This window comes from Meleagris gallopavo, chromosome 20 (genome assembly GCF_905368555.1).
Source record: "Meleagris gallopavo chromosome 20, MGAL_WU_HG_1.1, whole genome shotgun sequence".
NCBI classification, from domain to species: domain Eukaryota; kingdom Metazoa; phylum Chordata; class Aves; order Galliformes; family Phasianidae; genus Meleagris; species Meleagris gallopavo.
The window spans coordinates 4458065-4478012 of record NC_139423.1 but is presented as its reverse complement, the minus strand read 5'-3'; the positions used below and the strand labels follow the sequence as shown (position 1 = coordinate 4478012).

The 19948-nt window shown below is 42.7% G+C and overlaps 1 protein-coding gene across 4 annotated transcripts; it reads right to left on the bottom strand.

Moving 5' to 3' along the window:
• Nucleotides 1–977: 977 nt before the first annotated feature.
• ACOX1 (acyl-CoA oxidase 1) lies at nt 978–19939 on the bottom strand. 4 transcript variants are annotated; one of them, XM_085239953.1, is made up of 14 exons: nt 19753–19939; nt 18163–18322; nt 13678–13838; nt 8791–8898; nt 8176–8295; nt 7503–7618; nt 7122–7291; nt 6653–6815; nt 5697–5887; nt 5297–5476; nt 4602–4707; nt 4372–4515; nt 3772–3978; nt 978–2720 (listed from the first exon to the last, which is right to left on the bottom strand). In XM_085239953.1, exons 1-14 carry the CDS (start codon nt 19862–19864, stop codon nt 2670–2672), a joined length of 1989 nt encoding a protein of 662 aa, XP_085096079.1. In that variant the 5' UTR covers nt 19865–19939; the 3' UTR covers nt 978–2669. The 4 variants fall into 4 exon arrangements, with proteins under 4 accessions (XP_085096079.1, XP_085096078.1, XP_031412184.1 ...); XM_085239952.1 differs by lacking the exon at nt 13678–13838 and adding an exon at nt 10589–10749 and having other exon boundaries at nt 19753–19938; XM_031556324.2 differs by lacking the exon at nt 19753–19939 and adding an exon at nt 10589–10749 and having other exon boundaries at nt 18163–18310.
• Between the last annotated feature and the right edge of the window lie 9 nt (nt 19940–19948).

The following is a 19948-nucleotide window of genomic DNA, read 5'->3' as shown; positions in this document are numbered from 1 at the left end:
GCCAGCAGTCACTGCAGCAAGGTGCTCTGGCACTGCTAGAGGCAACTAATGAATAACAGTAGTAATTTGGGTTGAAAAAAAGGCTAAAGCTGAGGTCAGGACAAAGCCAGCCCTACTCCTGAGGTGCTCCAGCTTATTTAGCTTGTTGGTTACAGTGAAAGACAGGTATTTCCCCAAGGTTTAAGATCTCAAATCCCACAGACCCACATCCCTCTTGTGGTGTCCATCCATCTGCAAGCGTGGGATCCTTTTACAGTCTTCATCCGAAGGCCTCATTTTTAGGGGCACACCATTCAAATTATATACGTAGAGCTTAGAAGTGTCACTATTTGACACTGAAATTGCTTATATGTGAGCAGAAGCAGCTTACTTTTGGAAATGATGCCAGTGCATTTTGTTAAAGGATGGGGAGTCCTAATCAGGATGCAGGGCCATGTGACAGAGCTGAAATGCCCTGTGGAGACCACCAGACAAGGCAAGGCACACCAGGCTGTGCCATTCAATGAGCAGCAACAAGCTGAAAAGAATACAACATACTCACCAAAAGCCAAGCACAGCACAGTGCTGCTGTATCACCATCTACTCCAAAAAATAGCAGGAAACCATTTGTAAAACAAAGTTCTTGCTGCCAAGCACTACGAAGTCTCTGTATTGGCAGTGATCAGCTTGCTGGCCTAGCAGCAATAATGACCAAGTAATGCACCACATGCAGTTTTGCTCTCTGACAGTTTTATTCTTTCTGTACTTATGATCAGCATGAGAGGCAAGACAAAATCCAGCGAATTTAAGGTGGGTTCTTGTAGGAATTCCATGGCAGGCAAAGAGAAGCCTTACATTTCCTCATGCCTGAGAGCAGCACGTTCCTCTGCAAAGGTCATCTTTGGAGCACCTCATTCTAATTCATCTCTTATTTTAAAGATGATCCACCGAAGGCAATGGATGAGAGTCAAAAGAAAAAGACTTATTGTCTGAAAACACTCTGTTTTTGTCATTTATTATATCTGTACATAGTTAGCTAGCACTGTTCTCATTAACAAATTTTCAACCTTTCTCTGCTCCTCCATCATCCTTCCCCAGGTCAATCTGCTCACTTGGATAAGCAGAAGACAAAACCACTTGGTGACCTGAACAGCAGCAGTTTCATTCAACCCAAAAGACTCCGCAGCCATAAGGCATCTTTGCTTTCAATGAAATAAAAATAAAAATTAAGCGTTTCTTTCTGTTGAGCTGCTGTGCATGGTGCTAAAGATCCTGACTAATGATTGTTAGTACCACAAAACACTTCTCCGTGAGAAATAATGAAAGATTAGTGACTGAGAGATACCAAAGTTCAGAGAATCAGCTGCCCACGTTGCCTCTGAACTGCAGGTTTATGCCGAAGTTTTGGGTGTTTCTATGGGGTTTTGCCATGTTAAGCTCAGACTCTCTCTCATCTGCAGAGGAGAAAGGTTTTATTGTCACCGAACAGAGTTCTTGATGTTGAAAAGCAGTAATTTTGTTCAGCTGCACTGATTTCATTGGGCACCAGGAGGTTCTGTTAAAACTAAATGATCTGTTAATTCAAACAGCACTGTGCAAGTCGTAAGTCAATATTTAAAAAACAAAGCAAATCAGAGACAGCTTCTTGGAAATGCATGAGTGGGGAAAAAGATCTGGACACTACAGTTGGGATTGTTGTTTTCTTGAAGAATGCCTTTAAAAACCAGAACATCCCGGGACAATCTGAGGATCCCAGGACTCTGGCTAACCAGTTTCTGCTCTCGAATACTGGCTTCATTGCTCCATATCAAATTTGCAGTTTCTATTACTACACGTGTTTCTTTCACATCAATCAGCATAATTAACATTTGTAAAGTGCTTTGAGATAGCATTATGAAAATATTAACAGTTAAAAGGGCAGAACAATCTATTATCAGCACCTATCTGATTATTACTACTTGTTTTGTCCTCAGAGCAGCATCACTGTTCTCTCTTTTTACTTCCTGCTAACAAAGCCTAAGATGACACTGCTGGCACAAAGGGAGCTTCTGCAGGGCAGTGAAAAAAGGATGTACTGGAAAACATGAAGATGTTTTCTAGAAAGAAAACTGAAGCAGAACTCCTGACAAGGATACCCATTACTTCCCAGCTACATTAGGAAAGTAATTTAGGAAAGTAATGCTACAAGCAGAGTTTCTGTGCACAAAACTATGTAGGAGGCTTTAGATAGCATAAACAATTGTGGAACAAGGAGAGTTGGTGCTAATCTTGGGGGGAAAAAAAAGCACCAGGACGTGGATGCTTTTAGGGGTGGGGAAACAACTGCTCATTCCAAGCTATTGCCTGAGGGCTGTTAACTACTCAGTAGTAAAATTCTGCTACTCTTCCAGTTGACTGTAACTTCTCTACCTATCAGCTTCACAAAAGCAACTGTTCATGACTTCATAAAGCTTTTCCAGATTTTAAAAGGTTAATTTTACCATTATAATTGCACTTTAAAAACAGGCATCAATCCCTAGGCACTGTCCCCAAACACTTCCTCCATTTATAAAAGTGAAAAGAAAGGCTATAATTATTCACTGTCCTACAGCTACCAGGATTTGAAAGGTTTGATTCAGGTGCCTGAAGAAAGGACACAAACATCCAGTTTTCAGGGCAAGAAAATTGTGCATTTTAAAAAACAGCAGACTTCACAGTTTGGATTGCATTGGCTTCAGGTGTTTGTGGAAAGACTCGTGAACCTGTAAAGAAGGCAAGAGAGAGGTTACAGCAAGATCAGGCCTGCACTTTGAAACACTTTTTTCAAGATGTGTAAAGCTAATTCTGAATCAGGGGCACTCTGAGGACTTAAGAACAGCCACCTGAGTCCCTTTGGGACTGAGCACTTGGATGCCTGAATGGCAAACGATGAGAATATAAGCTCAAAACAAACATTTCTCCACTACCTTGTTTGAAAGAAAGGAAAAAATGCAAGATATTTTATATCCACACAGACAGTTCCTTAGCATTTCTAATCAAAAGAAAATTGGCAGATATCTCCTAAGCAGACCACAAGGAAGATCCTAAGTCTGTCTGATTTCAGAAGCACAAGAAAATTGAGCATGCTCTGGTGGGATTTAACTGTAATTGCACAGTTTCTGGCAGCTTCTGTTAGAAGACAGCCTTCCAAATCAAATAAAGTCAGTAAAGACCACTATGACAGGATTTACAGTTCTGTTTTGACTGATGGAAGAGGGATACTGACTCTTAACCAGTTTAGTTTCTTTTATTAGCTCAGCTGTAGCTACAGCCTTTGCACCTGACATCTTCCAAGCACTACAAGGGAGCAAATTTCCTTCTACAGTCACTGCTGCTGCCTCAAGGCACTGGAAGATTTGCCAGAGAAGAGGTAGGCTTCCACAATAACTGTCACTAAACAGAATCAAGAGCAAGTGACAACCATCTTTAAATTCAATTACATTATCCAATTGGATCTCTAGGCAGAGTATGATTCCCACATGCAACTGAGGAACTCAAAAGTATCCTACTGGACTGCACGTGAGGTACACGTGGGAGTGTAGCTACAAAGCATGCTGAAAGCAGAGGACCTGAAGCAGGTAACTACTTTTGACCCACTAACACTAATGATTTCAGCACCTCCCACCCTGAGATGAATAACTAGAGCAAAATTAACAACTCTAAATTGAGTTATTTCCTGGACACATGTAACCTAAGAATAAATAATCACAGAATTGTAGGGGTTGGAAAGGACCTCCAGAGATCATTGAGTCCAACCAAATAAGGTTTCCTTACCTCTGTTTTGTTGAGTGGGGATTTCTTTGCCCACTCAAACATGTTCTCATACACATTGCCATCATACCGGCCAAGCACAGATCCAAGATGAACATCATGGAAGTCAAAGGAGTCTACCAATGCTACTGCATTGGGACGAATTACAGCCAGGAGTTCCTTCACACGCTGGTTCACCTGAGTAATTTGGGTGTCTGTCAAAATACCCGCCTTGGAAAAAAAACAAACAGACCAATCGACCAGATTATCACATCAGTATGCAAGTCACAAGAACCTCCCCCCCTTAGAAGGCCTTCCCCCACCCAAAAATGCAAAGGTTCTTCAGATGTAAGATTCCCCCTCACCCAAGTGACAATATGTCACAGGGTACAAGCATGAGAAGATGCCTAGCACAGTTACCATTTATCATCCAACTCTACTTCTGGTGGAAAACAAGGGAAACCTAATAAGAGCCTTCCATCAGAACTGCATTGCCAGTGACCTTATTGAAGTGAACAATCAAAACGTTAGGCCTAAACATTTGTGCAGCTCTGCATTTGAAGCATCTTTGTGAACAAGAACTCTGGCTCGAGAGACTTAAGAGTACTGGAGAAAGATACTAACCTGCAAAAAATCCCCTGCATTCCTACTGATCCCATACAGCGCGTACAAGAGGCAGAGCTCAGTCAAGACAGCACAGACAGCTGCATTGCTGATTTCAGACAGCTTTGCTGTGAAAAGCTTCACAATTACGTAGTGACAGTGTGCCTACAAGAGACAGGAGGAAGGTGAGTTAGGTTCATGAAGGGGTGGGCAGTCCTATCACACCCCTCTTTATCAAGTACATCACAGACCTCAGATGCTCGCACAAGGTCAACAGAAGTTCTGTTCCAGGCATCCTCTTTGCTCTTTCTGTGATTCAGTTCAGCTTGCAAATTCTTTGCTGCAGCTTCCACAAGCCTATTTTAGGAAAAGAAAAACGGGTTATATACTAACACCACTTTAACAAGATTACATACACCAAATTCAGATGAATTTAAACTAACATATAAGAACTCAGAGATGATGCTTGAAACCAGAATACATAGCCTGGAGCAAGCAGTAGTTCTACAACACCTACCATCAGTGCAGTCACAACACAGCTAAGTAGGGAGAAAAAGACACTTAACAACAAAATGCTGGTGCTTGAATACCTATTCATATGTAGGTAATCTGTTCTACTCTCACACTTCCTTCACAGCACGTTTTAGTATCAGGATTGTTTCTTTCCAGATAGATCACTGAGCAGTTTAAACAACGTTGGTATTTGTATGCTTGAATATAGTTTATATTTAAATGAGAAAGATATTTCAGAGTAACCAGGCTGCACGTAGCCTCTTGTAACCTCGGAGCACTTAACTCTGTCCCAGCCTGGTAAAGTGACACACAAAGCAAAGCTTTACAAACCCTACCTTGAGGATCTCACATTAACAAGGCAGCACAATACCACCATCTGCCAACACACCCAACTTCGTTAGGGCCCTGCTCAGTCTAACAGGCATGAACTCACCGGGCTGCACGTGCTTTGTAGGCCTCCACCAAGCTGACTGGATCATTAATGCGCACAGCTTCAGTCCTACCCGCTACGTGCTGTGGCTGAATGCGTTGCCTGGAGAGATCATTAAGGTAGGAGACCATGCCAGTAACTCGCTGACCAGAACTAACCTGGTTGTAACTTTTGACAAGGAATCTGAAAAATAAAGAGAACAAAAAGCAACCCTTAGTTGTCTGATTAGAGAGAAGTCATTTTACCTGAGGTCGATCTAGCAAAGAACAGTTGCAGGTATATGCATTTATCAAAAATAGAGTCCTGGTCCATAGTAATACAGAACGTTCCTTTTTTTCCACCACTTCAGCTGCAAATATCCTAATGCCAAGGCCAGAAAGTCACAGCACAGAAGCTACCATACCTAGCTGTCTGCAGCATCATGACTGTGTTTTCTCCTTCATAGGTGCAGGATGGGGTGAACGTGACATAGATGTCAGGAATGCCACTGCAACGAGAGTAGCCATGCCCACCACATGCCATTCGACATTCCTCAATACCAGCATTGGCAGTCCAGGAAGTGAATGCCTTCAACCCTGCTGTCAGGGCATGGAGCTGATGGACAAAAGCAAAGCAAGTTAGTTATTTTAATATTCTATTCTTACCTTACACACGTACCTACTAAGCACTGCAGCTCCCAGAAAAGAAAAAATACCACCCCACAAGGTCTTGCTTTGTTTGTAAGGATTCTTTCCTGGGCTGAAGTACTTATATGAAAGCCTCCACACATGTAAAGACTTCTGAGCATCCCATCCTTTCTACATCACGTACAGAGACAGAAAACTGTTTTCAATTGCCTTTTGTCACATCACCTTCTTGAACAGAATCCCTAGCTGAAAACTAACATTTTACAACACCAATCCCTCAATGCATTTGATAACACTTCAGTTCTACTCTGCTCACTTAGAAGAACAATCAAGCTACAGCACAGAGCTAAGCCCAGTCTCAACTTCACTTTCAAGTGATAAGCTGTCACTCCTGGAAAGTGAATTTTTATATAAGATATTTATACAATATATTTTATATATTTATATATTTTATACACACACACACACACACACACACACACACACACACACACACACTTGCCTTCTGCCTTCTTTGCATCAATCTATTTTTTTGTTAAGCACTGCTAAATGAATAGTGCAAACAAGACAGTGTAAATCACCTGCACATACTAGGTTTGTGTTCACTGAATCTAAATGACAAGACATCTCAAGAGTGAAAATGAAAAAGGCTTGATGCCTTTCCTCCCAGTGCTGTAAGCAATTCTCAGATAAAATCAGAAACCCCTCCAGTACCCAAAGCATATTACAGTACCTCTGGCAGCTCACTCAGATCTCCATCATGGATGTCCCCACTAATGCGATGATACGTGTCTTTTATGTAGGCTCCCACAAAATGAAAAGCATATGCTGTTGCCAGAAGTGGAAACAGTTTGTACTGTTGGGTCTGATAATCCAAAATCTGGGGTTCTGGTGCCCTGGAGCAAAAGATTGATGAGTTAGCATGCCAGCGACTGGCAAATTGCTCATAACTCCTATTCAACTCCACTTCAACAGAAGAAGCTGCATCTATCTCACATCAGAGTATCCTAGACTGTGCAACAAAAGCCTCTGGCAGGGCAAGGGAAGAGTCATGTACAGAAGATTACTCACCCTGCAATGTAAAACTGTTTGAAAACTATCAAATGCCAAAGCAAACAATGTCAACATCAGTCCCCTTCCCCTCCGGTATTCAGGAATTTTCTGTCAGCATTCAAGCTGCTCTTTTATTTCACTGCACTTACCCAGGCTTTAGCTCAGACTGGTGCCTGACTGCACTGTAGCGGATGGCAATGGTGCAAGCCCGGGACAGGGAGCGAGCTGAATCTCCTACAATCAGAGACCGGATGAACACCATGGTCCCATAGGTTAGCTTGTCACTGACTGGTTTCACATAGGTGCCATCTGGTTCAACCTACAAAAAAAAGAAACACAAATCACTGTTGATTTTTAAAGCTTCCTCCCTTTTACAATTCCTATCTCAAGCTCTAAGCTCAAAAAGTACTTGCAAGCAACCCACCTAAACAAGGAGTTGATAGCATGCAGTGTTTAAGGCACTATACAGCTACACAACAGCATTTGAAGTCTTGTTTCTTAATGGCATTTGCTGAAATTCACTGCTTTACCTGAGCATATTTCATCAGCATGTTTTCCCGAGGAATCCTGAAGTTGTCCATTTTCAAGTAGCCATTATCCATTTCATCATAACCAAATTTGGGCCCAATGTCACCCACTGTGATCCCTGCCACAGACAAAGCCATTTGCATTACAAAAGAGGAACACTACACAGGAGGTTTAAGACACCTTCAAGAAAGGCAGTGTTAAGTTTTCTAGAAAGCCCTGATGCTGCAAGGATTAACAGCTAAGTAGGCCCTTAATGGGCAAAAAAAAAAAAAAAGCATCAAAACGAAGAGCATTCACTGTTTTTATGCATTCCTACTATATAGTGACTGAGGTAGTTATCTCTACAAATAATCCATCTCAATTCTAACTAATGTTGCCCTTTTCATTAAGTAGAAGCGTGTGCTGCCTCACAGAATCCCTACCTGGCAAACACGGGGACAGAATCAAATTCCAGACTAACTCTCACATTGAAAACATGACATGCAAGTTAGCAGCAGCTCAGTCACAAGTAAGACTCCTGAAGTTTCAAGTCCTGTGGTCTACAACCTACCACCCACTAAAACCAGCTAGTGAAATAAGCTGTTCATTAACAAGACACATGCAGCTGTATGTAGCCAAAGAGAAACAGAAATGAAGTTGTCCCATGAGCACCGAATCCTTAAGGTCATTTGTTACCTGGCAAAGGTTCATGGGTGCCCAGCTGCCGTATAGGAACAATGAAGGCATGCAGTCCCTTGCATTGGCCCTGAGTGTAGAGCTGAGCCAGAACAATGGCGTGGTTCGAGGTCTTTCCAACTACAGAAGGAGCGGGAGTCAAAAAGGGAACACACAAAAGTCTTATTTCCTTTAAAGCAGGATGCAAAATTAACATTTTTCATGTTATAAGAATAGATTAGTAACACTGATTAACATCTAGATTCTACAGCTAGACAAACAAGGCCTCCTATGTCAGTGGAAGCTGCAAATTATTATTCTTTAGGCTATGCAACACCGAGCCCGTGGCATAGCTGGCAGTAAAGCCAAGGGAAGTTCAAACTACAGACTGCCTCAAATGCTTCAATAAAGATTTAATACTGCAGAGAAAAATGCACCAAATCTACACAGAGTGAATGATTCAGAGCAATAATCCAGAGCACAGAGAATTTTATGTAAGCCCTGGTAAATCTGTTACTAAGTGCAAAGGGCAACTCCTTGGACCAAGCTTCAGCCATCATTCAGGTGATATGATACATTTGTCATCACCTCCCTAAGTTTTTCACATATCCTTAAGATTCATACAGATACACTTACGTCCACCCGGCCACCACTTAATGGAGGTCACAGTGGGGCTGTTGAGGATGAATTCCTGGGTAGCAGGGTCATAAGTAGCTGTAGTTTCTAGACCCCGAAGGTGAGTTCCTGAAAATGAGCAAACACATTATTTTGGCAGAAAGTCAGCCAGAAAACTAATAATAACTGAAGTGAACAATGGAAAGTTGAACTCCAGTAGCAATGGACAAGTTTTAACTTTACTTTTAGGCTTTCTAAAGGATTAAATATTAAGTAATTGAAGAATAAATGAGATTCAGATCATATTCTGGGATCTGAAGCCAATTCTCTGGAAACATATTATTGTTTCAGTTGTCTAAAATTGGTTTCCAAGCACCTCCAATCTGACACCTTCTTCCTATTACACACCAGAAGTTCTTTGTCAGCAAGGTCCGCATCACTTCGACGGCTTTCACTAAAACTGCAGGCTGATTAAGTGCAAAATGAACAAACACACTTCCGAGCCACAAGATGAAATAAATTGCACCCATCATCTCAGGCCTACATCCTCCCCTCCTGATGGAGCAATCTGTCATTCAGAGCTCCAAGATAACAAGTAAGAGCATGCATTTGCTACTGATGCAGTTAGATAAGCAGACTGCAAAATACCTCAACAACTCCATGTTCAGACTGTCTTCTGCCTTCAACCCTTTACTCCACAATTCACACAAACCTGCCTCAGCAATGGCAGTCTCTGCATCAGTGAAAAGTCACTGTGACTACATTTTAAACTGGACAAGCTGCAAAACTCATGACAGTCTGGACTGACAAAGCACAACAGAGCCAGCAACTTTACACCGGAGTTTCAAGAAGGAAAAAAAAGGACATCACCTTGATGCACCCACATGTTTCCAAAGCATAGAGCTTAATGGTAGACTTCCACGGGCAGCTTAACACTTACTCTGCTGGTAAAGAGTCTTCAAACCTCACTAGATGCAAGAAATTCTTCACAGATTTGCAGCTGTGTCATGCTTCGTATAGCCTCTACACTGCCCTTCAGCACAAAGGTGAACCCTGCTCATTTTTAGAGAGCAATTCTTATCTGCAACTTTCAGGTGTCAAACTTAGTTTCCCAAGGTGTAAAACTTGGATTAAAAGTATTGCAATCACAATACTGCTGGAGTTGTCACAGTCCATTTCAAAGCTTGAAAGCAAACAGATAGCAAGGACAAAACCTACTTAATACAGACACATAAAAAAATTTTGTGGTCCAATTAAAAAAAAAAAAGCAAACAAATTAAGAGTGTAAGAGTGAGCTAAAAAACTGGGGACCCCACAAAACATGAGCATTGAAACCAAGTCATCCACACGTTCTCTGATCCAAGGTCAGTCCCAAGGTGACAAACAGCTCTTACTCTTTTGGCATCTTGTTCAGTGTCTGAAAGCTTTGTTCCTTTGGTCTTCACACTGACTGTTAATTAGGGCAAAGCAGAAATCACGCTGGAAAGAATGGGAAGCATAGAAACGCACAGATGTCATCAAACTGACATCACCACAGTCACACCATAGCACAAGGTGTTCTATTGGTTTGAATGGCACAAGAGGAGCACTCAGTATGCTTTTACTTACAACTACAAGCTCTCCAATCACAGGGGATAAAAGGTCAAGCAGAGTGTGGTATTACGGACTACTAAAAACTCACAGGCAGCCCACGTCTCCTTGTAAGCCACAACCACACGTGTACAGAGCATGGGATAAACACACACGATTCTTCCCAGGCAGGGGAATCCTTTGTATACAAAGCCATTCTTAAAAATAGCACGTATTGAATGTACTGTACCATGGCCCATCTCAGTCTGGGCATAAGTGCCAATGATCTCCAGGTTCCAGGCAGGCATGAAGAAGCGATCCTGCTGCTCTGGGGTTGCCTGGGTGAGAAGGGTGGGGAGGAACATGCCCAGATGAAGATCCAGAGGCTCAGGCCGTCCACGATGAACAAAGCTGTGAAAAGGTGCCATGGGATGGAGCGTGAAGGCAGTGTTATGGGAGGGAAGCAAGCAAGAAGATTCATGGTGGAGATTGAGGAAAAGACAAAAAGAAAAAAACAGTGTAAATCAGAATTCAGCAAGTGTATTTTAGAAAGCCAGAGCACTGTCCTTTCCTCAGATCTGAGCAATACAAAGCATGCTTACTTTGAAATAAGCATGATGCAGTTTATTTCTTTCTATTCTTACATCAAATGCATTTGTAGCACGCACATAATTTCATGCTCAGTACAATTGAGAAGACTATTAATCCAAACCAAAAAAGGAAGACCAGACCCTCAGCACGGCTTGGAAAGCAGAGCACACTCAGTTAAAAACTGGGCTGAGTCAGAACGTCAGTCTGTTGAAGATGTGGTTGGGCTGGATGCAATAAATCTCTATCTGAATGAGCAAAGTCCACAGTTTTTTCATTATTTGAGGGCACAAAGCATCCAAAGTCCCAGCTCATCTAGTCCAATTAGCCAGGTTTTTACTGGGACATTCCTTAAAAAAGAAGCCTTAAGAGTCTGTACTAAGTCCTTTTAGTAGGGATTAGATACACACAGTATATACTGTGTTAACCTCCTAAAATCCCAGCTACCATCTCCTCAATTCTTGCTGTTTTTAACAGCTCCCTTAAAAAGACAGTGCTCTGTGTGTGCAAGTCAAAGTTGTAAACATAATTTGGCAAGAAAGCCAACATTTTTTGACTTGGAAATCAAAAGTTCAACATCTCTCCATGTAAACACGAGCTCCTAGAATTACTCTTCCTCAAAGTTCCATCAGACATCACTGTTAGGTGGTTACATGGTCCATTCTGTCTTTGGATATAAAAAAAAAATAAAAATATAAGAACTTCATGGAATCTTTTAAGTATTATTTGCTTTGAGTACTTGGAGCACTCTTCCTTCTCGTCTCCTCCAATCCACAACAAACCATTTGCCTGGAGATTATTTCATTTACATGGAAAGCCTCTCAAAATCCAACTGTTTTCAAAATTATTTTCTAACTTACAAATATAAAGGAAATAAACTAAATAGCATTAGTCCCTAACGTGCAAGGCTGACAATACTGCATGCTAGAGAATGTAAATCATTAAAACAGTTGGGCTGCAGATTCAGGATCTTGTGTACTTGTGTACTTGTGCCACCTCTAAACACACACGAACACCAAGTTGTTACGTCCTTAGAGCTTTTGAACGACCGTAGTTGAGTTTATCTGTAGGTATCTGAAAATATCAAACATAATAAGCTCAGCAGCAATGTTTTCTACCCTTTTTGGCTGAACAGTGATCAAGCTCAGCTGAGGACTAGTGGTCATTTTAATCTGGAATCCCAGATTTTAAGTGAGTGCAGTGCTGGTGAGAGCAGCTGACAGTCAAAGACTGAAAAACACCCTTCCTTACTAACAGTAGATACAAGCCAGGTAAAAGCAGTACAGTACTTCAGTCACTCCTTTTTGTCTCCCTTTCAGCTCTGTGCTTTGTGTTTCGGTTTTACTTCGTTTCAAATAATTATTCACTGTGAAATAAGTTAAAACCAACACAGGCTACCAAGAAGGTACACACTAGGTTCAAACTACCCATCCAGGCTGGGGTTTGATTCGGTAACCCAGAGGTTTGTCTCCCCACCACCAGTTCCTAAACATCAAGTTTAATTTAAGTAGAGCTTAGTGGCAATTACTGCAGAAGCTTTGCTGATGAAAACAGATCTTCAGCATTCACAGCAGGAATGCCAAACAGTTGTATTTTCGTTATTCAGTATGGAAGGTGTTCACCATACCATCACCAGGTTAGTTCAATTAAGTGTCAAAATAGAAATTTTACCACCAAATGTGAGAACTGCAAGCAAGTCAAACCATCACCAGGCAAGAGAGTGCAATGATCTAATGTGAAACAGCAAGTAAATCCAATCACTTCAGCATAGGTTTGTGTCTGAATTAAAGCAGTTGTGTGAAAAAGCAAATCAAGGTAGGGAGCTTTTTTTTGTTGGTCATCCTTTTGACTCAGCTTCCCATGCTGAGTTAGGCTTCATACTTCTCTCTGGAGCAGAAGAGTGGAAAGGATTTTCTCCATTGCATCTTCTATGAAGATTTCCACTAACATCAGTGGCTGTAATCCAACAAACAGATCATCCAGCTCCAGCAGCTGTCCAGACTTGTATATATCATGCTTTCCAGGTCCAGATGCCAGCATAAGAACCAACACTGGTTTGTTAAACTATTCTTGTTGGCATTTCATGCCCATAATTCCATGTTCTGGCCTAATTCCACGTTCTTATCCATCGAGCACTCTTTCATTTGAAGAAGTGAAGGCAGTCTTGCTCAATGGTAGGAATAAGATGTTGTTATTCTTTGGAACCAAAAATCTTTCCATGAAGCTATACAGCTGTAATAGAGTAGCATCTGGAAGAAGAGTGCTTGGGACAAAGCATACCTCACTTTTAAAGATACAAAATGCAATCCTCATCACGTTACACTGCACCTGAAGGTCTCTGTCTGACTTGTTGATGCAGGCTGAGCATGCACAAAGAACTCTGCAGTGTACCTGCCTTGAACTTGGGCAAAAAAACAACCAAACAACAGCACAGTACTGTTGCCTGATATGTTCCAACTAGTTCAACAGAAATGCAGTCTCCCAGGATTTTGCACAACCTCCTCACGTTAGAACAAAGGCAAACAGCTATGAAGTAAGTGATCAGCTAAGAGGTGCTTTCTGGAAAAGACCAAAACGAATCCTGTGATTGTTATGATGAGAAATGAAACAGCTGTCCTGCTGTCAGGCAGAAAACAATGGTTAACCAAACTATTTCACCTTCCCCCTTTTAGATTTACCTAGGGAGCATCATAAATTTACAAACTGGAGTTACCAAAAAGAGGTTACCCACTGATCCCTGAAGGAACTAACCATGTCCCATTTCGGTTTGGGCGTAGGTGCCAATTATCTTGACTCCACGGACCAGAGGCAGCCATTTCTTCTTCTGAGCATCAGTCGTTTGGGTCTCTATGGTTTTATGAAACATGCTGAAGTGCAGACCGAAAGGTTCAATGAAATTGCCCAAGCATGTTCTACAGGAGAGAAATAGAGGGATCTGGATCTCAGTCTCACCAAAAACTCGATCCTGAATGGCTTTTCTCCAGCTGCAGCATCAGACAGATTATGTTTGCTATTCCCACTTTTCCTTATTCCACAACCAGCCTCCAAATATGGAGGCACTGGAAGCAATGCTAATGGGAAACAAATGTTTATTTCAGGCATTTTATTCACCTTGTGATTCCTGCTGTTGTTGTGTAATTAAATAGTATTATTCCACAAAGATGCATTGGGAACTTAAAATCCAGACAGGAAAACCAAATTTTCTCCCCCATCCCTCAGATTTGGTGGTAATCAACCCCACGACTGCCAGTGGTCTCAAATTAGGTCATTACTTGTATTTCAACACATAGAAGCATTTTGTACTGAAAAGGAAAAAGGCTTCTTAGGTTACCAAGTGCTTTTCTGAAGAGTTCTGTATTATCTCTATCTGCCTCTATCAGCTGTGAGATCATGACCTCACCTTCAATTAGAATTACTGCTACAAGCTAATGCTGGAAGGAATGCAAGGGAAATCAGTTTTAGATATGCTTCATCAAAACAAATCATGTTATGATTTGTAGCCACAATGGCAGGCAAGTTACGTTTCCAAATAAAACAAACTCCATGACAAAACTGCTATAAGTTTTCTTTGTGTAAAAGCTAGATAGTAAGTGACAGCACTTTCCCTTCACCATTCTGCAGAGCCTGAGTAGTCTCTTCCATCTTCCACTGACTGTAAATGAATGCTTACTCCATCCAGACTCAAAGATGGGAGAAAAATGTGTGCTCTCCATGGCTACCTATACATATACTTAAGACCTCTTCAACCTGTTTAAGATTCCTCTGAGGGAAATGCATCCTTCCATTGCTGGGTATCAACACCTGCCCAGGAAGCACACATAACAGTTTGTTGCCATCAGATCTGCACTGAGCAGCAGATACCACCTATATATCAAATTACAGCAACATTTGTGGCTGGTGTTTTACAACATGCCTGGAACCATTGCCTGGGAGTAGAGAATAAATGATTGACAATTCAAGAATCCCTACGAAAACTGTACAGATTAGCCTTAAGGTGAGAAAGGAGGACAAAGCTTTACCAGCACCACTGAGCTGCATGTTCAACATGCACAGTTTTAAAGGGATGATACCAAATGAACTAGGAGCAAAACCAGTGCCATCAAGTAATCTATCACTGCTATTAATGTACTGACTGTGCTCTCAGGTGGTGTGAATGCAAGCACAGCATCCAGAGTTCTTGGGATCATTGCAGATGCTTTTCCTACCAGAAAATATTCTGCTGCCTACAGCAGGAGCACCTATTTACAAAGCAGAAGTTACCATGTTGATCAAGGGCTTACTTACATATGCTACAAGAATGAGAAAGAATAATTCTCAGCACTGTTGTAGTTTCCTCAGTGAGTTTTTCCTTCTGCTGCAGGATCTGTGTAGCAATAGCAGCACTGTTCCTCACTGCCTACAGTGCACTTATCAGTTGTCCATTCTTTAGGCCCCAAAGGACAAGAGGGAGAAAACGTGCTGACTTTGAAATACACTGCCTTAGAGTAGCCTTGGAAAGAGTTCTTTGCATGTTTTCAGAAGCCATTGACAGAACTTGTGCAAAGGTGCAGCATGTGCTGTGTGGTCACAAAAATCAGGTCAGACAAAGCTTCTTTGAAGGCAGTGCTCCAGAAAAATCTTCTTAGAATTGACAGCAGCAACTTCCATTGCTTATCAGTACATTTAATCACAATTGCCAGATGCCTTGTGTTTATCTAACACCTTCTCAGACTGAAGAAAAAGAATGGTGTTTTCCAAGCTGATTCCTAATAACATGCTGGTGTTGGGAAGTCATACTGTTTCTTTGACCAAACCTGCAGAACTTTAACAGCTTATGTCAGCAAAGCTGAAAGCAGAACTCAAAGCTAACTCATTTACAGCAGAGACTTTTCACTTTGCTACTCTAGACTGATCAGCTAGGATTTGATTAATGTGCCTTTAATGGTCAAAATGACAAGAGAGAATCCTGTTTTCTGTGAGGCACAGGACAAACTGAAGAGGTACTGGCTGCAAAAGGAGGACAAACAGATTCTCTTTAGTTTGAATTTTTTTTTACTGCTTCCTCTCTCTTTCTACATTCCCATTTAGCACTCACCACTGTCCCTACAGCTTGTTCTCTGGAGACTGAATTGTGCAACTACTCAGTCACTCAGCTACATCAATACTGAACGTGGATAGCTACATCTAACACAAGCAATTTGAGTGGTGAGCAAAGGTCTCCTTGCTGGTCTGAAGTCAGATTTGCTACATCAGTGAGTCAGTAAGCAGACTGCAGTTCCAAACCCACTTACAAGAGGATGTGTAGTAACACCCTACTTTGGCAACGTAGGTCTTTCCAAATTTCACAGCAACAAATGCCACCCACACAGTAAAAGGCACTCGGATTTGACAGATTAGTCTGATGGAGAATCCACCTACAAACAGACTACAATATAAACCAAGACTGTTTTCCTGTGACTCCAGAGCTAAAATAACAATTCCAGACACTGAGGTACAGAATAGGATCATTTACTTTAGAGCAATGCCTGCAAGCAAAGCTTTCTAGCTTTCGTATTTCTTCAGGTAACTCTCGAGGAAGAGTTTGGAAGGACCTCCTCAGTGGGCAAGGAGCAGGGGCTGGCCTGTCTGACCCACACTGACTGGGCTACAGAGCTAACCACTGAAGTTACTTACACTTTGCTGCAGTTAGACCGTAAAAGAAACCTCAGTTAATCCAAAATTCCCCAAAATGCTCACTAACAATCACTGCCTATACAAGTAAATCTGTCCCTGCCATCTTTGGGGATGATGACAAGGTGAGAGAGATTACTGTAAAACTTCCTGAACTTCCATATGTAGGAATCTGATTGCCAATCACAATTAATTCAACTTGACAGCTGAATCAAGGGCTTCCATCTGTTTCATAAACTTCATTAAAGGCGTGTTGTGACACCAGAACCATTCTGTTTTCCTGTTTAAATAAATCCAAACCATTTCTCCACATCAGCTTTTAAGAAAGTCACTGACATCTATTATTTGGCTGCTTCAGAGGCATCTTGTTTTCACAAAATGCTGTCAGCTACGTGCTAATGCTACACATCTTTTAGAAAAGACCGTATTTATCCTGTAAGCTTCATAGAAATTATCAGCTGGTACACAGCATATAATAACCTAAAATTTCTCCATAAAAATAAACCCTACTGCCTCCCATAGGAAAACTCCTGTCTACTAGAAAATTAATCATTAACTTTCGCCATCTGTAATTTAATACAATCACTGAAGTTCCTTGCTATCATTTTCAACTGATACCAGTTTTCAAAAGAATGCTTACAAGGTTCTCCACAAAACCTTTCACGACTGAGGTCAGCGTAGATTAAAAGTTTTGAAACTAAAACCACAGCAGACGAGGGGTTCTCAATTAACCAGTCCCAATATTCACGTCCTGAGGCCAACAACAGCTTTTCTACAAATCCACTCAACAGGGCCTGTGATCCTACCGGTGTGTTACTTAATGTACACTGGCTATGAAATCTGCCAGGGGATACATCCTCAGTCTTGTGTGTTATGTATACTCTTATATGGAGTTCTAGAGCTGCGCAATCTCTCTGTTAAGCAGTTCATTTGATTATAACAGAAAAAGCTTAATTGAGTTAAGGGCAGAACCTTTTAAAGTCAGGAACCAAGTTCCCTGCAAGCTGGAAGCAATGAAACTCAGATGTAAAGACAGTTTTCTTTTTAATCAACTTTACCCAAGGCTAATATCATCAGACAAAGAGAAGTCAGATACAATAAATAGCCTCTAGGTCAAAGGGAACCACTACAGCACCAGGGGCTTGAAGAGAGGCAGGACAGAGTAGGCACAATCAACAAGAACTTGCAAGCTGTCTTGGAATACTTTCAAGTATGTCTGTAATGCAACACTATTAGGTCTAAGTGCAAAGTGAAGTAAACAGCTTTAACACATTTCCTCAGAAGCTCCAGCCCCACCAGATCCATTCAAGGTTGAAATATTTCAGTGTATTATTTACACCTTTTGGCAATTCAGCCTGCAAGCCCCATTTTGGATCTTCTGTAATAAAATGAAAAATTTTTAGTAAGGTATCTCTAGCCAAAAGTCTAGGAAAAGACAGTATTCTGATCAACGGGTATTCATCTGAAATCAATAGGTTAGAATTCAACAGGCTTTAGTGCAGGTCTTTTTTTCCATATAGAAAAAAAAGGTGCAGCCCTAATATATGGAATTTTATCACACACAAAGCACATCCTACAGCTAAGTACCTTTTAAACCAGTAGATTTCTTCCGGGTCTGCAATTCCATACTCTCTTAACTTCATCACCATCAGAGAGCTCTTCCTGATGGCTTGCTCATAGCGTTGGCTGCGGGAGAGGAAGTTCAAATCTTCGTGCTGGAAGTCGGGGTCATTAATCACTAAGGCCTCTGGGGACAGACAGAGGAAAACAAACTCAGTTATTACAGCCCTCGATAAACTGCACATGAAATGGTTCAGCTTTTCGCTTGTTGTGCCTCAGGCTGCAGATACCAAAATACTTAAAACCCTGAATTAAAAAGGTAATGAAATCAGAAAGGAGTCACAAAGCTCTCACAGCATTTTGGGCAGCAGGACACAGAGTATGGTCTCCCCATAAGCCAAATTTTACACTGGGCACATTCTGGACACGACAGGAGATTCATTCAGTGATGTAAGACCAGCTGGCCACCCTCCCACGGCCCTGTCACTGCAAAATCAGACTGCCTCACGCACATCCGATCGCCACGGGCTCTTCGAAGGAAGGCACTGCTCTTGTTCCCCCTGTGCCAACTGGGAACGGAGGCTCCCTGAGGCTACAGATTTTTGCCATCCCCTTTGGCACAGAAGTTGTGCAACGGCAGCCTGTGACAGTCACAGAATCACAGAAACACCAAGGTTGGAAAAGACCTACCAGATCACCCACTCCAACCATCCACTTGTCACCAGTAGTGCTCACCTAAACCATGTCCCTCAACACAAAACCCAAACGTTCCTTGAACACCTCCATGGTCGGTGACTCCACCACCTCCCTGGGCAGCCCATTCCAGTGCCTGACCACTCCTTCAGAAAAGTACTATTTCCTAACGCCCAGCCTAAATCTCCCCTGGTGCAGCTTGAAGCCATTCCCTCTAGTTCTTGTCCCACTCTGGCAGGGACACAGAAGGAAATGGGAGCATTTCAGAGGTGCCATATACCATGATTATGAGGGGAGAGGAGCAGGTTACAGCGTGCTGTTGGGTAACAGCTCTAGGGTGACCTCATTGTGGCCTTCCAGTACTTGAAAGGAGCATATAAACAGAAGGGGAATGGCTGTTTACATGGACTTATAGCGACAGGACAAAGGGGAATGGTTTTAAGCTGAGACAGGGGAGGTTTAGGTCAGATATTAGAAGGAAGTTTTTCACACAGACAGTGGTGATGCACTGGAACAGGTTGCTCAAGGAGGCTGAATCCCTGCAGGCATTCAAGGCCAGGATGGATGTGGCTCTGGGCAGCCCGGTCTGCTGCTTTGCGACCTGCACATAGCAGGAGGTTGGAGCTGGATAAGCGTCGCGGTCCTTTGCAACCCGGGCCATTCTGTGATTCTGTGAGCAGTGCAAGACGAGAGCCAACACAGCTGTGGGAAGCCACCTCCCACCCGGTGAGAAGGGGAATTCATGGTGCAGCAGGCCCCGTCCCAGGCTCACCCCAGTCCCGCGCAGGGCTCCCCGCCCCCACGGACACGCTGGGCCTGCGAACCCTCCAGGCATCCCGAGCCGCTCCTACGAGCCCCTCTCTCCCCTCCCCCTCCTCACAGAGCCGGCCCGGACCCCTTTTCCCGCAGCCGGGCCGCCCTCACCGATCTCCTTTCGGCGCCGGGTCCGCTCGGCGCCTCCATCCAAGATGTGCGTGAGCAGCTCGGGCTGGAAGGTGGCTGCGGCGCGCTCCCTGCGCAGATCCGCGTTCATCATCGCGGCGGCTCCGTTCGGCCCCGTCCGCCCCCGACCTCCACCCGGCTCCGCGCGAAGCCCCGCCCCCTGACGTCACCGCCCGCG

Excerpts from the sequence above, each read along its gene's own strand:
- ACOX1 (XM_085239953.1), bottom strand. The coding sequence starts at position 19,864 with ATGATGAACGCGGATCTGCGCAGGGAGCGCGCCGCAGCCACCTTCCAG. Across the intron at positions 5,477-5,696 it reads ATGATGCTGCAGACAGCTAG|ATTCCTTGTCAAAAGTTACA; the intron begins GTATGGTAGCTT and ends TTTATTTTTCAG. Across the intron at positions 3,979-4,371 it reads ATGCAGGGGATTTTTTGCAG|GCGGGTATTTTGACAGACAC; the intron begins GTTAGTATCTTT and ends TTTTTTTCCAAG.